The sequence below is a fragment of the Phaenicophaeus curvirostris genome, chromosome 7, assembly GCF_032191515.1.
Source record: "Phaenicophaeus curvirostris isolate KB17595 chromosome 7, BPBGC_Pcur_1.0, whole genome shotgun sequence".
Classification (NCBI taxonomy): domain Eukaryota; kingdom Metazoa; phylum Chordata; class Aves; order Cuculiformes; family Cuculidae; genus Phaenicophaeus; species Phaenicophaeus curvirostris.
The window spans coordinates 15,762,880-15,786,183 of NC_091398.1; the positions used below are offsets into that span (position 1 = coordinate 15,762,880).

The 23,304-nt window shown below is 42.6% G+C and overlaps 1 protein-coding gene across 8 annotated transcripts in view; it reads left to right on the forward strand.

The window, feature by feature from the left end:
• Positions 1–23,304, forward strand: part of PIKFYVE (phosphoinositide kinase, FYVE-type zinc finger containing) — a 71,494-nt gene that overhangs the window by 9,575 nt on the left and 38,615 nt on the right. For 5 of the 8 annotated variants that reach the window (XR_011337732.1, XM_069860988.1, XM_069860987.1 and 2 more), the window contains exons 4-12: positions 1,363–1,481; positions 4,304–4,475; positions 5,178–5,385; positions 10,028–10,117; positions 13,264–13,402; positions 16,017–16,174; positions 17,015–17,126; positions 18,848–18,995; positions 19,484–19,651. Coding sequence is in view for 7 of the 8 variants with exons in the window: in XM_069860988.1 (XP_069717089.1) it covers positions 1,363–1,481; positions 4,304–4,475; positions 5,178–5,385; positions 10,028–10,117; positions 13,264–13,402; positions 16,017–16,174; positions 17,015–17,126; positions 18,848–18,995; positions 19,484–19,651 (1,314 nt within the window). In the remaining variant the exon portion in view is untranslated. Of the gene's footprint in view, positions 1–465; positions 558–1,362; positions 1,482–4,303; positions 4,476–5,177; positions 5,386–10,027; positions 10,118–13,263; positions 13,403–16,016; positions 16,175–17,014; positions 17,127–18,847; positions 18,996–19,483; positions 19,652–23,304 lie in introns of those variants that run through there. The other 3 variants (XM_069860991.1, XM_069860990.1, XM_069860992.1) reach the window with 3 other exon arrangements.

Sequence of the window (23,304 nt, forward strand, 5' to 3'; positions counted from 1 at the left end):
GACCCAGGTGCAGGACCTTGTACTTGGCCGTGTTGAACCTCATGGGGTTCACGTGTGCCCACTTCTCAAGTCTGTCAAGGTCCCTCTGGATGGCATCCCCTCCTCCAGGCCTGTCAGCTGCAGCACTCAGCTTGATGTCATCTGCAGAATGGCTGAGGGTGCGCTTGACCCCGCTGTCTGAGTCATTGAAGATATTAAACAGTACTGGTCCCAGTATGGCCCCATGAGAGACAGTGCTTGTCACCCATCTCCACTGGGACATCGAGCCATTGACCATTACCCTCTGGATCCAACTGATTACTTGTCTGCCCATCAAGGAGGAGGCATAGAATCCCATTGTTTTAGTTGCATGACTCTAAAAGGGTTTGAATCTGCACATAAAGAATAGCCTAGTTGTTACTGCACAGCAACAGTTAACACACTTCTGCTAGCACTGTCAGCATTCTCGCTGACATCAGTGGTATCTCAGGCAGTAAACAGAAAGCAGCCATGTCTGTTCTTTCTGTACTAGGGGGAATCGGAATAGAGTGCTAGTCAGATGGAGAGCAGCGAAGCTGGTAAGAGACTTCACGCTATTCAGAGAAGTTGTTGGTGTAGAAAAGTGACTGAAAATGTTTAAGTGTTCGGGCAAATAAAACACCATTTTTGCAGATCCTCCTGGAGAGAAGGATCCTATTTCTAACTTGTACAGCAATGCTTCAAAGTAATCAGCATTTTATAGGAAAGAAATTAACTCTTACCTTTTTTTTTCAGGAGTCTCTTTGTGGTAGTTAGTGAAGGTTGACTGTAGTGAAAGCTTGACATTTTTCTTATAAAATAACAAAAGAAAAAACCTCAAAAATGTGAACTTCTAGATGCATCTTATTCTGAGTTACTGTTTTTAATAGAAACTGAGCAACTGAGTCCTCAGACTTGCTGTAGTAATTTATAAGTAAATTCAGGTTAAGGCACTGACTTATACCAGTCCTAGAATGAATATGAATATTGCTGCGATTCTTTTGTATATTTTAATATACTAGAGGGCATTCTAGAATGAGACTTCAGTGTTTTCTAGAAGGTTATTAATAAGGTTTGTATGGTAGGTTGAAAATAATTTCTTTAAAAGAAGTTTTCATTCTCTGAGAACTTAAATTGGTTCTTGCTAATACAGAGGATGGTATTTAAAATGTCAGTCAAAGCAAGCTATCTGGCATGAGAAGTCCCTTTTGGGGGGGAGAAGAATGCAAGGACAAGAAGTGATACTCTTGATTTCACAAAGTGCAAATGTATGTGAACATTTCTCCTTCTAAAGGGGTTTAGTGTTGTGATGTGAATGTTGATGTATAATGGAAGAAATGAATACTACTCTCTCTTCCCTTCCAGACAATCGAAGGAAAGTAGAACCGCCTCTTGGAGGTCATGATCCTCGAACAGCAGTTCAGTTGAGAAGCCTCAGCACCGTTTTAAAGCGCCTTAAAGAAATCATGGAGGGCAAAAGCCAGGTACTTCTTCTAAGGAATTTGTAGGCTAAACCATCTAGAAACTGAATTGTTTACTGGGCTTCTCTGAGCTTTACTTTTAAATACATTACAGGGATTTTTTTTCAGTTGTTTGAAGGATGTGTGAATAAACTGAAAAATCATTGTGTTAGTGCAGGGGAAACAATTTAAGTTAATGCTGACTTTTGACATCTGTCATGTTGTGGGAGTGAAACATTGTGGTTGCTCAGCTCCTTGAGCTTGGACCAGATGATCTCAGTTTAGACCCCTTCCCATTCTGTATAACCTGATCTAGTATTACCTTGTGGTTTTCTCCTTTGAAGGCTAACCATGGACAGGTGAAACACGTTGACTGTCACAAATTGTAATGAGAATTGTGGGGATGAATTAAATCTGCTTACTATGGTAATGACTGGTCAGCAATATTTACTTGAAAGCTTGTCCCGTTAAATCAGTTCTGACTCAGCGGGATAGAGGTCTGGTGGTTGCTATTGACTTGCTGTTTTCACCTCCCTCTGCAATGCTGAACTATGCCTTTAAGAGGAGAATCTAGTTAAGAAAAGAAGCCATAACTATTTATAAGTGGTGATATAAATAGCTGTGTCTGGGAGCAAGACATAAACAGACAAAAAGTACATTTAAGTAAACTAAATTAAGAGGAAAAAGTCTTTTGGCTTCGTAGCTTTTACAGGTGGACTCTCAGTAAACTCACTTAGCTTTCAGTGCTGTTCTGCTTGTAAGAGTAACTTAATTTTGGTAGAAAAGACAGTATTTCTGAAGGTGATACAAAAGAATAGGAATGGTTGGACTCAATGATCCGGTGGGTCTCTTCCAACCTGGTTATTCTATGATTCTATGACTTTCATTGCAGTAAACAGGGCATTGAGTGTGGTTCCTATGAATATTTCAGTTTGCGTCAGCTTCTGAAAGTCTTGGAGATTTTCTGACATCTCTGAAGCTGTTGTAAAAGTGCTCAGTCAGGATGCAGCAGTAAATGAATATGTCTAGGTCTTTCCCTGAAAGCAGTATGTTAGTTGTCAGCATGCTAACTTCCATACAAATGGGGATGCATCACTGCCATGACTCCAGCTATGTCTTGCTTGGGCCTCTCTGGGCAACAATTTCTTCATACTGTAGATTTGTTCTTTCTTTACAGGAGACCACTTTACTGTTGTAGAAAGCATGTGTCAAATCATGGAAGATGCTGCTTTAATCAGCCTTTTACTGCTAACAGGGGCCAGACTTCTGTTCTGAATCGTTTCTTATTGGCTGTTGTTGTCATGAGTGTTGGCTGTGGCTTGAGCAATGCAGAGAGCTGGAAGGCGTCACCAGCACTGGCTGGCTTTCTAAGCACCCAGTCCTGTGCAAGTAGGGCAGAGGCAATGTGGGAGAGGTGGTGAGCCTCTACTGCTTGGAACAGCCGCTCTCTGTGTGGCTGAACCAGAGACTTGGCTTATCGTACAGAGTCGCAACAAAAACTGTTAATCAGCATGCCCTGCAGCTTTGCAGCCGTTCCTCAGCAAAGCTTTTCGCTCCATCTTTCCCTGCTTGAAGCTAAGTGTTAATTTTAAAAATGTCTAGACTTTCTTGAACATTAGACTGCCTTGAGCAGTCTTTGACCTCTTTCTGTGTGAGTTTTCTTGGTTGAGGACAGCATGCAATTGTTGTCTTGTTGATCATAGCTATTTTGGTCTCAAAATTGGTCCAGCAGACATGTCAAGCTTCACTTTGTGAACATCAAAAAATAAATCCCAGTTCAGGGTATGCTTTATTTATTTTTTTGGTTATGTGAAAATCAGAGTACAAATCACTTTTCTGCTCTGTGGTTACTCTCTTCTTGGGTTATTTTGTGAAAATCCCTGCAGCAGTTTCTGTTCCTAATAAAAACCCACAGTGTTCAGTCCCTCTGAAAAGGCTTATTGCCAGAACTGAACTCTAGCAAAGAGTGTTTCACAGTCAGAACTGTCACATGACCATTATCAGTTGTCTCCTTCCATGTTAATTATAGCTGGTGTGCTCAGAATCATAATTGAGAGACTTGTCTTGCTGTGTTTATAGCTGCAGCACCAAATGGAAGTTTTAACTCTGTGTTTTCGTGTCATAAAAACAAGACAAAATTTCCTGTGGCTGCACCTGTGCTGTAAATCAGTCTTTGTCGTTATCTGCTGAATGTGTATTCACAGTTATCTTTACATAGCAGTTAACCTGGAGTTTTGAAACAACATAAATGTGGGGCATGGGCTTTTTTAACTGTTTGGAAGAATTTGATAATATACCAAAACTTTTTAGATGTATCTATAATCCTTTCAAAGTACATCCAGTGTTAGCTGTTGAAATGATCTTCCTGCACTGATAATTCCCGATAACTTCATTTACCCCCAGAGAACAGCTTCAACTAATGTGTAGATTTTGTGTTTGTCTGTTTTTTTGAACCTGTGCTAGTTGAGGGCCTGTCATGTGCTAGGGGCAGATGAGAGGAAAGAGCAATCAGTACTTCATATGTTTGTTTCTTCTTGACCTTTGTCTACAGCTCACGATAGTTTTTATCTGCTTTGCTTCCATCTTGGATCAAGAGGGCAAAGGCTTACTAGATTTATTCTTGCATTTAAGAACTCTCTCAGCCTTCTGGCTCCCTATAAAACCACATGAAAAATCTTTTCTGTGCATGTGTGCTCTTATACACAGGAGCATGCACATAACATGCGCACATATTTGTATTTGAAATTGTTGTTTTCATGTGCACAGTCTACAAAGCAATTGCAAATCTAAACAGGCTTTTTTATTTACCAAAAAAAAAGCTTTTCTTTTGCTGCCTTCCCTTGTAGGACAGTGACTTGAAGCAGTACTGGATGCCTGACAGCCAGTGCAAAGAATGCTATGACTGCAGTGAGAAATTCACCACCTTCCGTCGGAGACACCACTGTCGACTTTGTGGGCAGATCTTCTGTAGTCGATGCTGCAATCAGGAAATCCCTGGAAAATTCATGGGCTATACAGGTAGAGTTTATCTGTCAAGAAACAGAACATTCTCTGTGTTTAGACAACTGTATTTTAGATTCTGACATCTGCCAACAGGTCTCTAGTTGGCTTAGAAATAAGCAAAAGGAATCACACAACCTATTTCTGCCAGCTTCATGCACAACGGTGGATTATGCTGTGCCTGCTTGTTTTTACCAACACTACGTCCATGACGACAAAACAAACATGGCCATTATTTAACAAGGATGTTCACTACAGAAAGTGTGCTCAAGAGAAAGCTGCTCTTAGTAATAGTAGTTTTAAAATATAATGAGCTACTTGTTCTAATTGAGGGTGAGGGAAAGTCTTTCAAATGCCAATCAGCAAACTCTGGATGTCTCCTGATGGAGGTAATGATTTCCAGACATCAGCTGGAAATATCTGACTGGCTATTTTACCATGAATACAGTGCACACGTGCAATCTCTGTCCCTGTCCCTGCAACCTACCTCTCTGTTAATGATCATGTGTTAATGCATCATTTGACTTGGAGGAATTTCCCGAGTATGTAATTTATTGGGGATTCTGCCCTTTAAGGGAATATGAGAACTGGACTTAAACATGCAAAGAGGTTTTGAAAGAGGAAATCCTTCTTTTCGCACCACTACGTGCCTCTGATCCTGTAGGAACAGAGTACTGTTTGTTCCTGTTCACTCATACTCTCTGGTTCCCCTTTCCACAGGGGATCTCCGAGCCTGCACTTACTGCCGTAAAATAGCCTTAAGCTATGCACACTCCACAGACAGTAACTCCATTGGAGAAGACTTAAATGCTCTGTCAGATTCTGCGTGTTCTGTATCAGTGCTGGATCCTGGTGAGCCACGCACGCCAGTTGGGAGCCGTAAACCTAGCCGCAACATCTTTCTGGAGGAGGATCTAACCTGGCAAAGGTAAAGTGAATGGCTTCATGCTGAGCTCCAGAATCTTAGCTGTGTTTTCAGCCTGACCGCTGCGTAGACAAAAAGCTGGTTGTTTCTATCCCGGAAACATAGAAGTATATCTCCTGTGAAAAGAATCTAATCCTGTACTTGCTTCTAATATTCTCTTCAGGTTGAAACATGGAAAATTTTCTAGTGGAGTTTTAAATTATTTCCAGTTCTTTCTTTAACCAGTTGAATCAGTGATTCTATATCGGTGACAGAGCAGGCTTTTAGCTTCAGAGTTGAAAAAGACAAACACAAATCTCATCCCTTTTAACCACCAATGCATCAAGAGGCAAGTCAATGTAACAATGATGCTTTATCCATCAGGTTTTGGATTGAGCAAGAGACTGTAAGAGATGCTTTCTTTGTGAGTAAGAGAGAAATGGTGGAAGTAACCACCTGTTTCAACTGAAATGGGTTTGAAAGGACAGCTATAAAGGTTCTCTTATTTTCTTTCAAACTGTATTTCTTCTTATTGCTCTGGAATGATAGGATCTTGGAAGATGATCAAAAGAACACTGTACTTCTCAAGTGGTATGCAACTTAATCTCTGAGGACCTTAATTTAATGCAGAGGGGAGAAGGAAATAATCAGATGTGGTTTTTGTGAAGAACAAGCAGGTGTGAAACTACTGAGGAGGTCTTGAGTCAGAGCCTTTCATTAATGGATGGGTGACATGTGCTTCTCTCAACAGATCTCTTCTAGTGGTTCCAATACTGTTAAAAGAAAAACCTTAAAAACAGCTGCCTTCAGAAAATGCCCTTACTCTTGCTTTGCATGGTGCTTTTAAGAGTATGGTGCTCTTATGTGGAAGGAATTAAATCATCGATGTTAGGCCTTAATAAAGAAAAATGCTTCTGGTTCTGTGTCATTGTTTTCTACAGCAGTAATGTTGCAGTGCTTGGGATAAATACTACCAAATTTTGAATTTGCGGAATAAGTATGTGCACTCAGAATGCTTCTCTTCAGGTGCACAAAATAATAGAAGATATCATTAGTTCTCTTTTCTGATGTGTTATTAGTATTTTCATTATGGCAATTCAACAGCTTATAGGCATGAATGTGTAAAAGAATATATTTATATCTTTATTTTGGGCAGCTTGTAGCAAATGAAAAACACTGCCTATTCGTGAAAAGCTGATACCTCTTTTTGTACTAGAACATTTAGTCTTGTTGGGAGACGCTGAGTAAACATGGGCTGTTTTTGTGTGTGTGTGTGCGCGAGAGAGAGAGACTGAGATTAGGTAATTTGTTGCTTTAGGAGGATTGCAATTTTCTTCAGTACTCGCAACTCTTAAAATGTAGAACTTTGCAGTGGGCTGCAGTGCTTTTTTAAAGACTGCATTTGCTAAGTGTCTGAGTGACCTTCAGAGGTTTAAACTCAAGCCATTGCACTTAGAGAGCACCACAGTGGAAACAGGCAACTCGGATTCATAATGGAAGCAAAATTTTAGTTCTAGTATGTGGCTCCTCCGTGAGAATAAGGTTGCTTCAGAAGTAGATTTGGCAGTTGGATCTCTTCCCAAAATATTGTATCTGAGATAAGGCTCCTGCCCCTCCTGCTGCCTTGTGCTGCAAAGCAGTGAGAATAGTGTTTAGGGGAATGATGCTGTATTTGTCTGATGTTGCTCTGCTCTTCGAGCAGTTGAAACATAGATGCATGGGCTCTTGCTTTAACTGAAGTGAAGGGCTGTGTCTTTTCAGAGTGAAGGAGTGGTGTACACTGAGCAAGTACAACTACTCAGGCGAAGCTGTATTGTGTACTTTTCTCATGAAGAGCTTTTATTGTGCTAGTAATATGTCTACATCACAGAGCACACCTGTGTGGTGTGCTGTGTAGTGTAGTGGCTTATATCTGGTAGAGTTTTGCCAGTAGGAATTTATATCGATGGTGAACAAACATCCCTTCTTCCTCCTGGGGTGGAAGGGAAGGGAGGGGAAAGGTGGTAGTGGTCAGATTAAGCAGTTGCAGAAGTTGTCAGGCTATCTTGGCAGAAGTTGTCTAGCAACAGCTATAGATAGCAATCATGAGATGACAGGGTTTTCAGTTCTAGGTGAAGTGAAGAGGGTGGTTAGCAGGACAGTAGCACTACATTTCCAGAGGGCAGACTTTGAACTCTTCAGAAGGGTGGTTGGCAAAGTCTCATGGGAGACAGTACTTAAGGGCAAGGGAGTCCATGAGGGCTGGGAGCTCTTCAAAAAGGAAATCCTAACCGCTCAGGAGAAAGCCATCCCCATGTTCCGGAAAAAAAGCCAGCAGGGGAGAAAACCAGCTTGGTTGAACAGAGAGATCTTGAGGGATATCAAGAAGAAGAGAAATGTTTATGGGCTGTGGAAGAGGGGACAGGCCTCTTGGGAGGACTACAGGAGGGAAGTGAGATTGTGCAGAGAAAAAATCAGAAGGGCTAAGGCTCAACTAGAAATCAGATTGGCAAAGTCTGTGAAAGATAACAAAAATCTTTCTATAAATATATAAACAATAAAAGGAGGACTACGGAGACCATATAGTCCCTGTTGGATGCAGAAGGAACAACAGTGACAGGGGATGAGGAAAAGGCTGAGGTACTTAATGCCTTCTTTGCCTCAGTCTTTAATTGTAAAGAAAGTTGTTCCCTCTGTGTACAAACCCAGGAGCTAGAGGAGCAAAATGAGGCTCCCATGATCCAAGAGGAGGTGGTCAGAGCCTTGCTAGCCCGACTGGACAGTCACAAGTCTATGGGGCCAGATGGGATTCACCCAAGGGTATTGAAGGAGCTGGCGGATGTGCTGGCCAAACCTCTTTCCATCATCTTCCAACAGTCCTGGAAGACTGGGGAAATTCCACTGGACTGGAGGCTGGCTGATGTTGTGCCCATCTACAAGAAGGGTCGCAGGGAGGATCCAGGGAACTACAGGCCTGTCAGTCTGACCTCAGTGCCAGGGAAAGTCATGGAACAGGTGATCTTGAGTGCTATCATGAAGCACATGCAAGAGAACCGGGTGATCAGGCCCAGTCAACATGGGTTCACAAAAGGCAGGTCTTGCCAGACTAACCTGATCGCCTTCTATGACAAAGTGACTCGGCTGCTGGATGAGGGAAAGGCTGTGGATGTGGTCTTCCTGGACTTCAGTAAAGCCTTTGACACAGTTTCTCACAGCATTCTGCTTTGGAAACTGTCAGCCTCTGGCCTGGACAGGCGCACTCTCTCCTGGGTGGAAAACTGGTTGGATGGCCGGGCCCAGAGAGTGGTGGTAAATGGTGTGAAATCCAGCTGGAGGCCAGTGACAAGTGGGGTTCCCCAGGGCTCAGTGCTGGGTCCAGCCCTGTTCAATGTCTCTATCAATCACCTGGATGAAGGCATCGAGTGCACCCTTAGCAAGTTTGCGGATGACACTAAGCTGGGTGGAAGTGTCGATCTGCTGGAGGGTAGAGAAGCTCTGCAAAGGGATCTGAACAGGCTGGACCACTGGGCTGAGTCAAATGGCATGAGGGTTAACAAGGCCAAATGCCGGGTCCTGCACTTGGGGCACAACAACCCTGTGCAGTGCTACAGACTAGGAGAAGTCTGTCTAGAAAGCTGCCTGGAGGAGAGGGACCTGGGGGTGTTGGTTGACAACCGACTGAATATGAGCCAGCAGTGTGCCCAGGTGGCCAAGAAGGCCAATGGCATCTTGGCTTGTATCAAAAATGGCATGACCAGCAGGTCCAGGAAGGTTATTCTCCCTCTGTACTCGGCACTGGTGAGACCGCTCCTCGAATACTGTGTTCAGTTCTGGGCCTCTCACCAGAAGAAGGATGTTGAGGCTCTGGAGCGAGTCCAGGGAAGAGCAATGAAGCTGGTGAAGGGGCTGGAGACCAGGTCTTATGAGGAACGGCTGAGAGAGCTGGGGTTGTTTAGCCTGGAGAAGAGGAGGCTGAGGGGAGACCTCATTGCTCTCTACAACTACCTGAAAGGAGGTTGTAGAGAGAAGGGTGCTGGCCTCTTCTCCCAAGTGACAGGGGACAGGACAAGAGGGAATGGCCTCAAGCTCCGCCAGGGGAGGTTTAGGCTGGACATTAGGAAAAAATTTTTCAAAGAAAGGGTCATTGGGCACTGGCAGAGGCTGCCCAGGGAGGTGGTTGATTCACCTTCCCTGGAGGTGTTTAAGGCACGGGTGGACGAGGTGCTGAGGGGCATGGTTTAGTGTTTGATAGGAATGGTTGGACTCGATGATCCGGTGGGCCTCTTCCAACCTGGTTATTCTATGATTCTGTGATTGCAGATGATGCTTTGGGGGGTGGGGGGAAATGGCTCTACCTCCAAAGGACAGAATAGCAGCCTGTAAGGAAGGAAGTTGTGTTAGGAAGGGGTATAGGAGAGGAGGACAGGAAGGCAGGATAGTGTGAGAAGTGGGAAGAGACCTTATTGTCCAAGACTTGAGTCTGAAGGGAGATGATGAACGCTGTCCTCCAGATATCATTGGGCTACAGATGAGGAAAGATTTCCCTGTTCCCTCATTGGTTTAACAATCATAGGCATGAATGAGAAGTGACATTAGTTAACTGTATTTTAATTCCTGTTAACTGTTCTGATGCTGCTGCATGTGGTAAATCTCTTGAACATCTGTAACATAATCCTTTTCCTTGCAGCTTGATTCAACCGGACTCTTCAACTACCACATTGTCTGCACGTCTTGGATCTGTCCAGGAGGATGCAGGGAAATCACCGGCTAGGAACAGGTAAACTAATGATATCCAAGTATTCTCTGTTCTGTATGAACTTCTAGCGTACCCTGCACTGTAAAGCCTGTATTTTGGGGCCTGTTTTTACTGAGCATGCTGTTTAATGTCTAAAATGGGACACCCCATTACCCGAATGTAATGGTAAGGAAAGACCATTTATGTACATATTGGTATTAAGAAATGTACTACTTTTGAGGAGTGTGTAGTTTGCTGCTGAGCCTGTGATTCTATGAATCAGTCTTAATAGAGGTGATGGTGAAGAGGACAGAAATGGAAGCTGAAGAAAAGGGAGTAACAGAGACTCAGTAACGGGAGGCAAAAACTGAGGTTATGGAGGAGCAGAGGTGTAGTTTTTGGTTGTTTGTTTTGTGAGTTCCCTTCCCGCCCTGCCTCTAAAATCTGTTTCCTCTGCTCTGGCAGTAAGTATAATCTTGTTTAAGTTACTAGGCTTCATTAGGCAAAAATCCATCACAGGTCTTTATGCAAGAGTGCTGGAATGAACTTGGAAACGTGCATGAGAGCTTTAGTAGAAGTTGTGAATGCTTGAGCTTAATCTTACTAAATCAGCTGGTATTAGAAGAACAAGTAATTTTCACTTCACAATGCTTTTGCTGTGGTTCTGGTTACGTACTTCCATTAACCATAAGTTGGGGAAATAGAGTTAAGGAACAGAGCAAAGATAATCCACATTTCAGTGTTGGAGTTCAGAGACATTCAGAGACTTCTTTGCATTGGTGTTACAAGAATGCAGAATGTTTTGCCACTTGAAGGAATCTGTTGGGACCAACAAAAACTAGGGAGCTCATTTGAGAAGGGTGCTGCGTGTACCTTTTGGGGAATAGACTGCTTGGAGTCTTTATTTTCTGTGTGCTGAGAACGGTTAGGAGAAGATATACACTGACTGTGCAGCTGAGAACCAAAGATTTTACCTAGTGGGAGTAAAATATTGGTGAAGAAACTAGTACCAAAAATCAATTCTGGGCAAACATGGCAAGGAATCTGGAGTTAAAGTTCAATGCTAAATAACTGAAGTGACGTCAAGAAATGTCCAAAACCTTGAGGATGGTCTCCTGCTTCCTGTTTGAATTGATGTTGTCTATTTTAAAAGGTCTTTGCTGTTTTCTCACATGTGCAGTAGTACAAGGATTGTGAGCCAGACGTGGTGGGCTCAGACTGCTCCTTCAAGTTAAAATTCAACTCTCTGGCTATTCGTGGCTTCACCATAGTACTTACCTGTCTGGACTCATGTTTGAGAAGTAATGATGAGGTGTAACCTATCTTTGTCAAAAATCTGAACCTATGGAAGCAAAACTATTGGCTTTCAGCTAAGCAGTGCTGGCCTTTAGATCTTCTCAAAGCAGCTGTAGATGTTTTTGAGGCAAGCTTGACTGTGCCTCTTTATAGATCAGATGGAGTAAAGGTGATGCTGGTTGAATGCATTTAGATGCAGGTAGTAGAAGTATTAGTATTATTTATTTTCCTTTTGAGTGGGGAATATGTGGTTTTTTTTTTCTTAGATTGTTTATAGGAGGTGAAAACCCAGCACAACAGCCAAATGTTGCAAGTGGAGGGATTCAGACTTCTCCTTTGCAGGACCTTCTAAAGCACAGGGATTTTCATTGCATACAATAAAGTCCCAGATGTAATTGGTGATGATAAAGACAGAGATATGAAATCTGACTGTTCTAACTCTTGCTTAATGCCCTTGTATACAAATTAAAAATCCTTGCTGCTTACAGGTAGGTAGCACAGTCAAAGTAGTTGTGAAACAACTAGGAGGAATATTTAATGACCAGCTTTAATGTAGGTCTCATTTTCCACCTAATGCTTTTTGTTAAGCGGCATAACTCCGCCAGTTCTAACTTTGTTTAATTCAAAAGCTTCTGAACATTAGAAGCCTGGCAGAGTTTTTAGCCTGCCTTAAGTGCCTGACTATGACAGAAAATTTTTGCTTATCACCTCATGATGTATATGGATGTAATTCCGATGTAGTTTCCTTTGATTCTTCGTAAATGACTAAAATGACCTAAATAAAACCCTTTATCAGCCCAGTATTCCTCCTCAAGAGGCAGAAGGAGGAAAAAGCAGTGGGTTTGAGTGTTGTAACTTCAGCGCCTACTTCCGTGCAGTACAAAAGCTGAAATAGGGTAGCATTGCTGTTTCATGCCTGGGCCCAGCATCTTGTCATTCACTGAGAATTGTTGAGAATAATTAGACTGCCTGTTAGCCAGTTAGCAAGCTCTGTCAACTTCTGAGTTTCATTCCAAAGACCTGAGGCTGGCAACAGTTCTTATCACTGAGACTGCTGCAAGCCTCTTGAGTCAGTTCAGTGCTGGCATTTTGTGCTTCTCTGTTGCTGTGTGCAGAAGCGTTTCCCGTCCTCACGCCTTAGAGCATTGTTGGCATTAATGGCTTACACTGTATGCTTTTTGCTGCTGTGTGATGAGAAGTTGCACTCTGATTATTCCAGAAACTTTAGTCTAATTGTGGGATATTGGAGCAGAGGGTACCTGGAACTTGTATTTGCATTTGTAGCTTTGCAGTGATTATTGCAAAATGGTGTGTTTGTACTGGAGTGCACAGCCAAGATTTCCCAGCAGCTGGGCTGAGGTCAAGTGGATGCTCCTTATCACAGTACAAGGGAGATTGCCAGCTGGAGTGACCTCCAGCTTCAGCAAACAGTTTAGCCACCCTAGGGAATTAAGTGCTCAAGCTTTGACTCTGCAGCCTGTCAGCCGTATATTTTGGAAAGCTGAGAAGAAAGAGTTTTAAACGGGTCAAGGAGAGGGTGAATCTTTGCTCTGTTACAGGGATCCTGGTCTTGGCTGCCTTTGCTGGCATCTGTCTTGCCTCCAAACTGCTGGAGCTTATAATTACCCAGCATGCCATCCCTTCCCTGGTGTAGTCAAATGCAGACATGTATGAATTGCTGTGCTTAGTTCTTTCTGCTTTCTACAAAGACCTGTGCAAAAGTTTGTTTAACTTAGGTGTTCCAAAGCTTTAAGCAGTAAACTGATACTGAGGGGAATGAACAGTGTCACAGTCTTAAGTTCCTTTTTAGCATGCTACAAAACCAATGGTTGTTCTGATGGAGCACCATGCAATGAATACTTACACTTCAATCCTTTTCTCTTCCACTACAGATCAGCCAGCATCACTAATCTGTCATTGGATCGGTCGGGTTCACCAATGGTGCCTGCCTATGAGACATCTGTCAGCCCCCAGGCCAGTCGTACGCATATGAAGACAGAGACCAGCGAGGATGAGCGCAAAATCCTTCTGGTACATTTTGTTTTGCTCTGTGAAGGCAATAAAGTTTGCCTTTCTTGTGTCATGTGGCAGGAGTATCTTGTGGCCTCTTAAAGCTCTTGTCTGAGCGCTTTCACCTGGACCTCTCCTCCAGGTGGTGCAGAGATGGAGCCTGTTAATGCTGCTTTGGACACTTACATCTTCTTGAAACAAATCATAGTCCAATATGGTGTTTGCATAAAGGTGTTAACAGTTTTAGTCTTGGGAAGCGTGTTACACAGTGTGTAGCTGGTGTATGGTGGCTCCTTGTGGATTAAACCTGTCATGGTTGCAGCTGTAACACAATGATCTGATTCTGTGTTTCTCCACATTCAGATTTTCCATTTCATAGGCAGTGTAATTGGAAAATTTAAATGTCTGCTCCAGAGTGGTTTGACCATGGTTAATGAGCTCAAGCTGTTACAGCCTATTGGGCTGGAGAAATAACTTACCCCCTCCCCTTGTTTGCAGAATAAATATAAAATTTTGTAGAAAATTGTAGTGACGTAATTGTTCGAAGAAAAATCGATGTGCAACAGCGTTCTGTGTAATCCTATTATCCCCTCCCCACAGAGGCAGTGTTGTAAATGGCAATTGCTGTACAATGTTCACTAGAAAATAGTGTCTCTCTTCTTTGAGGGGGAAATGTTTCCAACAAACGGGGTAAAAAAGATGCAGAGAAAAGAAGTGTGTGTTTATCACACATTATAAGATTCAACTCCCCGTTGCCAATTTAAATTCAGGAAGGCTAATTTCTATGTTTTCAGGTATGTGCCTTCTGTCAACGGAATGCATGGAAGTATTCCTGAGGGTGCAGAAACACTCCAATTCCTGTTCAGTTCCACAGCTCCTTTCCAGGATGCTCTGGAAAGGGATAACTGTGAGGGAGAAAAATTTTTAAGGCATGGCTTTACACCATCCTTCCTCATTTGTGTATGTTAATGCAGGAAAATTGAGATTTAAAATGCTATGAATGCAGCTTGGACCAAGGTGATGACGTCCCCGTGCACTTCAGCTTCGTGCTGGTTAATTTTTTATCTGTTTCTGTCTTTGGGGGAGAACAAGATTGGTAGTATTCCTTCTGTTCATGTAAGAGCAGAAGATGCAGTGTCAATTAATGTAGGATTTTCTGTCAATTCCCACTTTCGTTTACTGCCCTTAGCTTGTGGAATTGACTCTATAGCAGGAGCTAATTTAAAGCTTAACATATTCCATTCAGAAAACTAATGAACTTTGCTTACGGAATAAAAGATGGGGGAGGATGTACGTATCCTGGGGTGAGCACATATGTCTCTGAACTAGAGGTCAAAATCCTGGAGTTGAAAGGTTTTGCTGTGTTCTGCTCATTTGCCTAGTTTGCTGAATTCACCGTGTGAGTTAAGGGTAAACTACAAGGCAGCTGAACTGTGGAATCACCAGTTGCATCAAATCTTGTGATACTATGACGTGTTCCATTACTGATCCATTTGACTCTATGCCTAGTATGAAGGGGAGCTGCTGACCCTGGCTTTAGGATAATACCCAGGGCAGCCACTGATGGAAACAAAAGCAGAAAGAATCCAGTAACAGAAGTGGAGCAAAACTCTTGGATCTCAGGGCACTTGTGGGGAAGTGCAGTAATGTGGGTCTAGCAGTTAATGAGAAAGCTGAAACCAGTTAAAATTTAATTAAAGCTTTTTTTCTCTGTTACACAAAAGTAGAATGAGAGAGGCATTTCAGAAAGTGAGCTGGGATGTCTCTTCTCTACCCCTTGGGGTGCTCTGTTACTCTCTCAAAATAGTCCCAGGTTCCAGTTTCCACTCTGCAACAATGGATTGTTCTGGGCCTTGCCAGGGCGCACTACGGGAGAGCAAAACAGGCCAGGAGCAGGGAGACACCTCAGTCTGGATGGAGCATAGCTTGCTTAACGGGCCCAAAAATAAGTTTGAAGTACAGGCTGAAGTGTTCCAAGTAGTGAGGGGAAGAGATCCGCGGACTAAAAAATGGTTAATAAGGTTAGGAGGGGTACACACTTTTTTTGTATAGTGGCCAAAGCTAGCAGTGTCTAAAAAAGGCTTGAAACTGTACAGTACATAAAGGAATCTTCAATAAGAAATGGAATCACAGAACTTGAATGGAGCAGTGTGCATTGCTACGTCAAGTACTTGCTTTTTATCTGGGCTTGATAATAGACTACTAGGCTTCACAAAGCCTAAATTGAGCACAGGTTATATAGAAAAACCCTCTTCCAAAGGATGAATTTTCCTCGTCCTTTATGTTTATGCACACCACCTGAGTTTGAGAATAGGGTTCAAGAGGGCAGTAGGTGAGAACATAAGCATCTTGCAGGCAGTACTAAATCTTGCCACATTACAAATACGACTCCCTTAACTCTGAGGGTACCCACTTTTTTTTCTTCCTTGTTCCCAGCTTCATACAAAGGAAGGATGTAAAGAGCTGATCCTCTTGTCTTGTTTGTACCTTTGCACAGGTTGTGCAGAACATCTTAGATTTTATGCCTGTTTGTGGAGAGCTTTTGATCTAGAAGTTGATCTGAGGGCCCAGGTTGATGCCCTTGAAACCAGTGCTAAGGTTGACTAGTGACTAACTTGAACACCTCCCTGTCCAGGACTCAGTCCAGCTGAAAGATCTGTGGAAGAAAATCTGCCATCATAACAGTGGGATGGAATTTCAAGACCATCGTTACTGGCTGCGGACGCATCCCAACTGCATTGTGGGAAAAGAGCTGGTCAACTGGCTCATCAGAAATGGGCACATAACCACAAGGTAACCCTGGTGCTTTAGGACAGCAGGTGTCTTCTGTTTCTGTGACAGAAGATTTTGAGTTTTAGCTCATACAGGGTACCATAGATTGCAGAGATAGACCCCTTTGCAGGGATATGAGAAGGAAAGAAAATTCAGATCTCTTCTTTACTGCTTACCAAAGCAGGTAGGGTTCTGACTTCATGTGGCTGAAAACAACAGAGCACAAGGGGCTGTCTGGTTTGGGAGCCACCGTAGGAGGCAGTGTGTGGGTATCACTAACGGTTGGAGAACAGTGAGTGTATTACAAAGACTATCCAGAAATGTTCACTGATACTCCTAAGGGCAAGCCTGCCCCTGCGCTCAGAGATCACTAGTAGTGTTAGGTAGCTGAATTTTTAATGAGGCAGCAGGCTCTTAACCTTGTAAGCGAGTATAAAGAATCTGGTGTATTTAATTGTGTGAGGGGGGGAATAAAACTGCATGGTTCTTTGATGTAGATCAACAGTCCTCACTCAGCAGAGGTGGTCAGTATGTATAACTCAAGCTAAGAATACTGGAGGAGCACAAACAATATGTTTTCATCTCCTGTTGGACACCTCAGCTGAGTTTAAAGTAGTCATCTTTATCTAGCAATGGCATTTGTGACATTTATGACAATCTCTTCATCTAGCTCTATACCTGAACTAGTACACTTGGCTGCCTCTCCATGGTGTTTTAAGTAGTGTCTGGTTAAACATGACAATGGGATACTGATGAGTCAAATAGTGTATGGCAAAAGGTTCTTTCCTTTAGTAGCAAGCTTGTACAAGAAGACCTGTTTAGAACTAGACTTAAAAAACATCTTTATTCGTACACCTCCAGGGTCCAAGCCATTGCAATAGGACAGGCGTTGGTTGATGGACGCTGGTTAGAATGTGTCAGTCATCACGATCAGCTCTTCAGAGATGAGTATGCTCTCTACAGACCATTACAGGTAAAACAAATAGAAAAGCTAGAATTCTTGCTGGATTTGGCTGCTAACTACAGTCTTTTCTAATCCTGTTTCAGCAGCCATTGTATGTTTTCTAAATGGGCTCTCCTGTACAGAGAATTGGGGTTCAGGCCATTTTCCTTAGTGGTTGAAAGCCTGAGGAAACTGCACTTGCTCAGAAAGCTTTGGGGTTTCCTCTGTGGGGAGTGAGTTGTTAGACATAGTGCTGCCTAAAGTGGAGGAAAAGGTCTGTAATCTGGACCAGTGCCTCTCATGGTGGATATTCCACGAAGGCCTTGGAACAGCATGGTTTGTGCTTGTGGCAGCTGTGCTGTCACACGCAGAATCTAGAATCAGTCTGCAACTACTGGTGACTGAGAAACAATTGTGTTCTTCTGTTTCAAAATTCCTTCTTTGAACACTTCCAAAGAATGGATATTTTAGATATACAGTATTGGATCTTCTTAGATATTTTATGGGTAAGCTTCTTCTGATCTCCAGTGATGGCAGTAATAAAGAATCCAGTCCACATGATCCGAAATTTGGAGGCAGTCTTTGTCATACCTCCCAAACAGAACTGGCTGATTGAGGGGAAGGCAAGGAACCAATGGTCAGAGATGCTATCCTACCGTATTTCATTGCAGTTCAGCTTGCTGAGGGCTAAGAGCAGTCGTTGGTCTGAGTGATTGGATTGGGTTTTTAGCTTGAACAAGATATCTCTGTAGATTCTCTGTTACCTGAAGGCATTCCATTGAGAGTCTTCCATGTTCAATGGCTTCTCACAATAAAGAGTTGCTTGGCTCTCCCTTGGACCTCAGTTAGAAAGCTTGCAGCCATTAGCAACTTACCTTGCTTGTGCATTTCAGCTGGTGGCCACAGTCGCGTGGTCTTCCATTGAGATTGCTCTGGGCTTCATCTGGCATCTTGGAGTTAACTGCATGGTCTCAGTTTGCTAGTAAAAGCTTGCCCTTAACTAGCAAGTGCTCCTGGTTCTCTGTTTGTAACTATTTATAAGGGACTTAGTCAAGGTTAAAAGCCAGCTCTTGTTCTTATCAGTTGAAAGTTCTGCTTGGTTGCATTTCTTCTGGAGGAGGATCAGGAGAAACAGTGGTGTTTACTTGATTGCTGCTGAACTCCCTGTAGCCAAGGGAATGCTAATGAGAACTTCCTCTTGAGGTGACTGGAAGCATTAAGATGGCTGATGGAAATTCCTCAGATGCCCTCCAGATTCTCTGGCACTCTAGCCAGGCTTTGTTTTGACACAGTAGCCTCAGCTAGAGCCTGACTTGTGATTGAAACTCTTAGAGCTGCTTTGGGCAGTCACAGGATTGCTCCAGTAACTTAGAATTAGCCTTCACCAAAAGCTGCGTATACTGGTTTCTGAGCAAAGGGTATGGACATCACCCACCTGAGCTGCTTAGCTGAATGTGGTGACAGAAAATGTGCAGTAGAATAAAGTTGTCCTTTAAAGCCACTTCGTCACAACTTGTATGGAGGTGTGGAGTAGGCAGAGACTAAGCATGTGGGAACTGTAAAGAAATACTTGTTTCCTGTCCCAAAGAGTTTGTATGTCATGCCAAGAAGGGTGGCTGTATGACTAACCTGGCTCTGGCCCCTTAGAGTATCCTCCGATTTTGAAAATGTTTGATTGGCTTTTGTAGCAGGCTGCTTAATATTTCAGCAGAGCTGCACTTTTAACACCTCTTTTCTTCCTTGTCTTCTAGAGCACAGAGTTCTCGGAAACCCCATCTCCAGACAGTGACTCTGTGAACTCTGTAGAGGGGCACTCTGAGCCCTCCTGGTTCAAAGACATCAAGTTTGATGACAGCGACACAGAGCAGATTGCTGATGAAGGAGAAGATAACTTAGCTAGTGAGTTTCACCTAAGTCTTGTTCTCACTCTGCCTTCTCCCCTGCTATCCCCAGTCCTTCTGGACATAGTAGTTTAACCATGTCTTGCTTTATGTGTGTGTGTGTTTGTGTGTGTGTGCGTGCATGGGGTTGTAAGGATCTAAGCAAACTATAACCTAGCTAGTCCTCCTGTTTCTTACAACGGATACAGTATTTTGAATTTAGTAGAACTGTTAAAGTTTCGTACTTCTAATGGAGGAGAAGCATGTAATTTGCTGCCTTCTGTTTCTCAGGCAGACTTCTGCTTGATTTGGGCTCTACAGTAATACACTGAAGAATGCCCACTATGTCAGCATGCACACATGAAGATAAGATTAGAACTTGGAAAATACTGTATTCCTGTAGTATTGCACACTGGCCTTTATGTATTAAAGACGATTTTTCTCCTCTATGGTACCCTCATGATACCCATTTGAACCCTTCTCTTCCCCCTTACCCAACACTAAAAGACTCCGCCAGCCCTAGCAAGCGCACTTCAGTCAGCAGCTTCCAGTCCACAATGGACAGTGATTCAGCCGCCTCCATCAGCCTGAACGTGGAGCTGGACAACGTGAACTTCCATATCAAGAAGCACTCCAAGTACCCACATGTGCCCCCTCACCCTGCCGACCAAAAAGGTATGAGGTAGTCACCAGCTGGAGTTGCACATGATGGAGAGCTGGGCCCTAATAATACTGACCTATTTGGACACTACTTTTTGTAGCTGTCTTGCAGAGGGGGATATTTAGCTGGCACTCACTTGCAATTTTGATGTGCTCACCTCTGAGGAGGCTCCGTAGACGTTGAAACACCTTCTCTGCAGAGTGTGTAACTTCCCCTGTGACTTTCTCTTTGCAGTTGAAGCCAAGTCTCCTGCCCATACATGATAGGGCGGATACACATCTACAGTTTCTGGCTACCTAGGGTGGAAAAATAGTCGTGCATAAACCAGTTTGATATGCATCTGTACAGTTTGAGATTAAACTGGAAAAGCAAGCAAGTAAAACAAACAAAATTAGCTTGGAAGATCTCTGTGCTGATTTTGAGTTTTACCTCTGTAAGCTTACACTTAACAGAAGAATCTTACTGATGAGCAATAAGGCCTAAATTAATCCATGTATGTAAAATATGTTCAAAATAGAATGTCCGCTTTAGCTAAGTAGGAAGAAATCAAACACTGTGTTGAAGACTTCTTTTTTTCTGAAAGCTGTTTTTTCTCTAAAATAAGTACTAAATTGAAAGATGCTAATTATAAGCAAAATTCTTATGGAAAAAGTAATGTGCCTGCCTGTTGACAACTGCATCCTCTATATTGGACAAGGGCTGACTGAAACCAGGGCTTGCCACGGTTTTTGGTTTGGTACATTCTAGTTTCTTTACATGCTGGGTAGCAACTGAGGTCTTTGCTCTGCTTCCTTAACCTAAGGTTGTATCAGCTTTGTAGTCTTCTGTCTTTGGCTGCTTCTAAGGAGTTTCTTAGTCTTAATTATTGTTTCACCCCACCCTTTCAGTATTTTGAACTTTAAAAGATGATCCACTGATAAATAATTTTGACTTCTTGTAATGAATTAATCCTTCTGTAAAGTCTAATGGATCTCTTCTGTTGTTGTGGATCAGAATGCAAGACTTCCCTTATGCTTACATACAGACTGCATTTTCTGAAGCTGCAAAATGGTCACTGAAGAGAGTGAGGGAGGAGAATGGGTCACAGCTGACTTTAAAAGTATGTTAGACATGAGAGAGCGAGGCAAATTGAAGGGGACATTTATCAGTGCCAATTGTAGTCATCTTTTGTTATTTGCTAAAAATATATCTAGAAGAAGGGAAATGTAACTGCTTATTTTTTCCCCCAAAGAGAGAGGCAGAGCAGATTCAAAATTCGAGTTGATGTCAGATGGCTCAACAGTAGGGACGGGTTGTCAGCACTATTGACACCAGCTTGCTATTGGTTCCTTTCGACTTGTTTCCAGCTCATGCCCTAATCAATGAAAAGTTAATGCATCTGCAGGGAAGAAAAGGTGTGGTGAATGCCTTTTAGCAAGGAGTGATAATGGATTAAGTGAGTTTGAAATAGGCACAGGTGTGCTGCACTACCTTGTGACTTTACAGCTGTAGGAAGTTTATTAGTGTGTGTTGGCAGTAAAACAGGCGGTAGTCAGTTTGGCTCTGGCTGGTGTTAAAGGACTTGTAGAGTGATAGTCCTGGTTTCAGACATATCTTGGTCTTTATCTCCTTATATGAAAAGCAGTACATGATGAAGGGGAAACGCAAGAGAGCCTACCTCTCTCGGAAACTGTTGACTAAATCAAGGCTTCTTGTAGCCAGAACTGAAGCTCTTGTGAGAAAGATTTTGATGATGAAGAGCTCAGAGGAGATCAGCAGAAAAGGCAAGTGAGGGAACTGAAAGGAGAGAGACTTACGCCTTTGAGTTATGTTTGTTGGCAGCACTTGGCTGTCATTGGTGAATCTCTGCCAACCACTGTTTGTTACCTGTTCCTGAAGTGTGTGGCCTCTTAGCTAGGTTGTTCTGTAGGAGTGTAACTCATAGTAGAAATTTGGGAACAATTCCTTTTAAGAGAATATATTTCCCTTGAGGTGAAAGTATTAGTAGTATGTCTAGAACTGGGATAGAGTGGAGATTTGAGTCATTAGAACATACTGTGGAGATGTAGGTGTTATCTTGCAGTTTCTTGAAAAATTGGTGTCCTCTGCAAATGAAGATTTATTGTGCATACTTTTTTTAAGTCTCTCAAGCCAGGGAGCAACAAGTTAAATTGAATGACATCTTGAACAGCAATAAACGTTTCTTGGCGACGGGACTGAAATTTCATGAAAAATTAGATGTTTTCTATTCAAACCCTTCAAAAATTCAGGGCATACTGCAGTGCCTAGAGTAGTGAAATAGATAACTTATAAAATTTTGTTCTGGAAATACTAAAGTTGGAATGCAAAACTCTCACCTTGTGTTCCTAATTTATCCTGGCTGCATTCAATGAAAGATGTTGTGCAGGATGTTTGAGTATCACAGTGATTAGACAGCCAAAACTAGATAGTTCGCTATGTAAAATGGGACATGGTTATTTTAAGAACAGCATACTGTACTCAATCAGTGATATGGTGTTTGCTGCTGTCAGGTGCCACTGACTTCCCTATGACAGTTATGGGCACACGTATTTGGCTTGATTTCATTGGAATTGTCTTCTGTCCTTAGACTGGATGACAGTGACTTAATTTTCTTTGCAATAATGAAGTAAAACTGAAGATCACACCCACCTTTTGAGGCTAGTAACTCAATTTCCTCACAACTGTGTAAATTACAGTCATTGTGGGAGGACTGACAAGACAAAACATCAGTGCTAGAAGTGCAAGTCAACTTTGATCAAAATTGTTAGTGGGTTATGCAATTTCCTCCGGTCAGAAGTCAGCTGCTTTGAAGCAATGGCCTGTGATGTACCAGCTGTGTTTTAGAACAGTCATTTGTGTATAGTCTGAGCCTAATGGCAGGACTTCTTGTGATGTTGTAGGATGACTAATATCTAGTGTGTTCCCATGAAATTCTAGTGACTCCAAGTAAGCTGGCTTGTAGTAACTTACAAGTGAGTATAATGATTCACTTGTAGTATCATCAGCCTAAAGACAATGGTACTTTTTAGTAAGTATCAAAATGGGAAAATGCGATTGCTTTCTGCACTTGAATTGGAGGAAAAAATTAAGTGACTTATTTAAAATGTGGGGTTTAGTTGCTGTTTTTAAAGAGATAAAGTTATCAATATGGAGGGAATCTATTTTCTAAATGTCCTTGCAGCGAGATATCCTTGATCCTAGTAGAATGTATTTTGAGGAGTTAGTTTTTGATGTTTGCATCTAGTTAGGAGGGAGAAAGAGAAGAGTAACCGGGATGCAGTTCCTTATCACCGTTGCTTGCCAAGGCTTAGCATGCTGTTGTTGGGAGCCCTTTTGGTACACCTTCTTTGAAACAGTGCACTTCAGTTTTCAGTGGATATCTGTGGATGCATGCATCCTTGTTTGTGTATCTAGAGGAAAAGCTGACCAGTCTGTTGTGGTATTTAGCCAGAGCAATCTGTTAGGTGTATAAAATCTGTGCCTGCTGACTTCCATTGGAGACCTGTGAATTTCTGTGTGCATTGTGGTATTTGCTGTTGGATATCAGACCTAGGAATTTGTATGTTCTAGCTTGTTCTGTTTTGGTGAAGCTGTTCAGGAGAGCTTGTCAGATAGTCTCCTGCTAACTACTTACAGACAAGGCTACAAAATATGCTACAGGAATCGA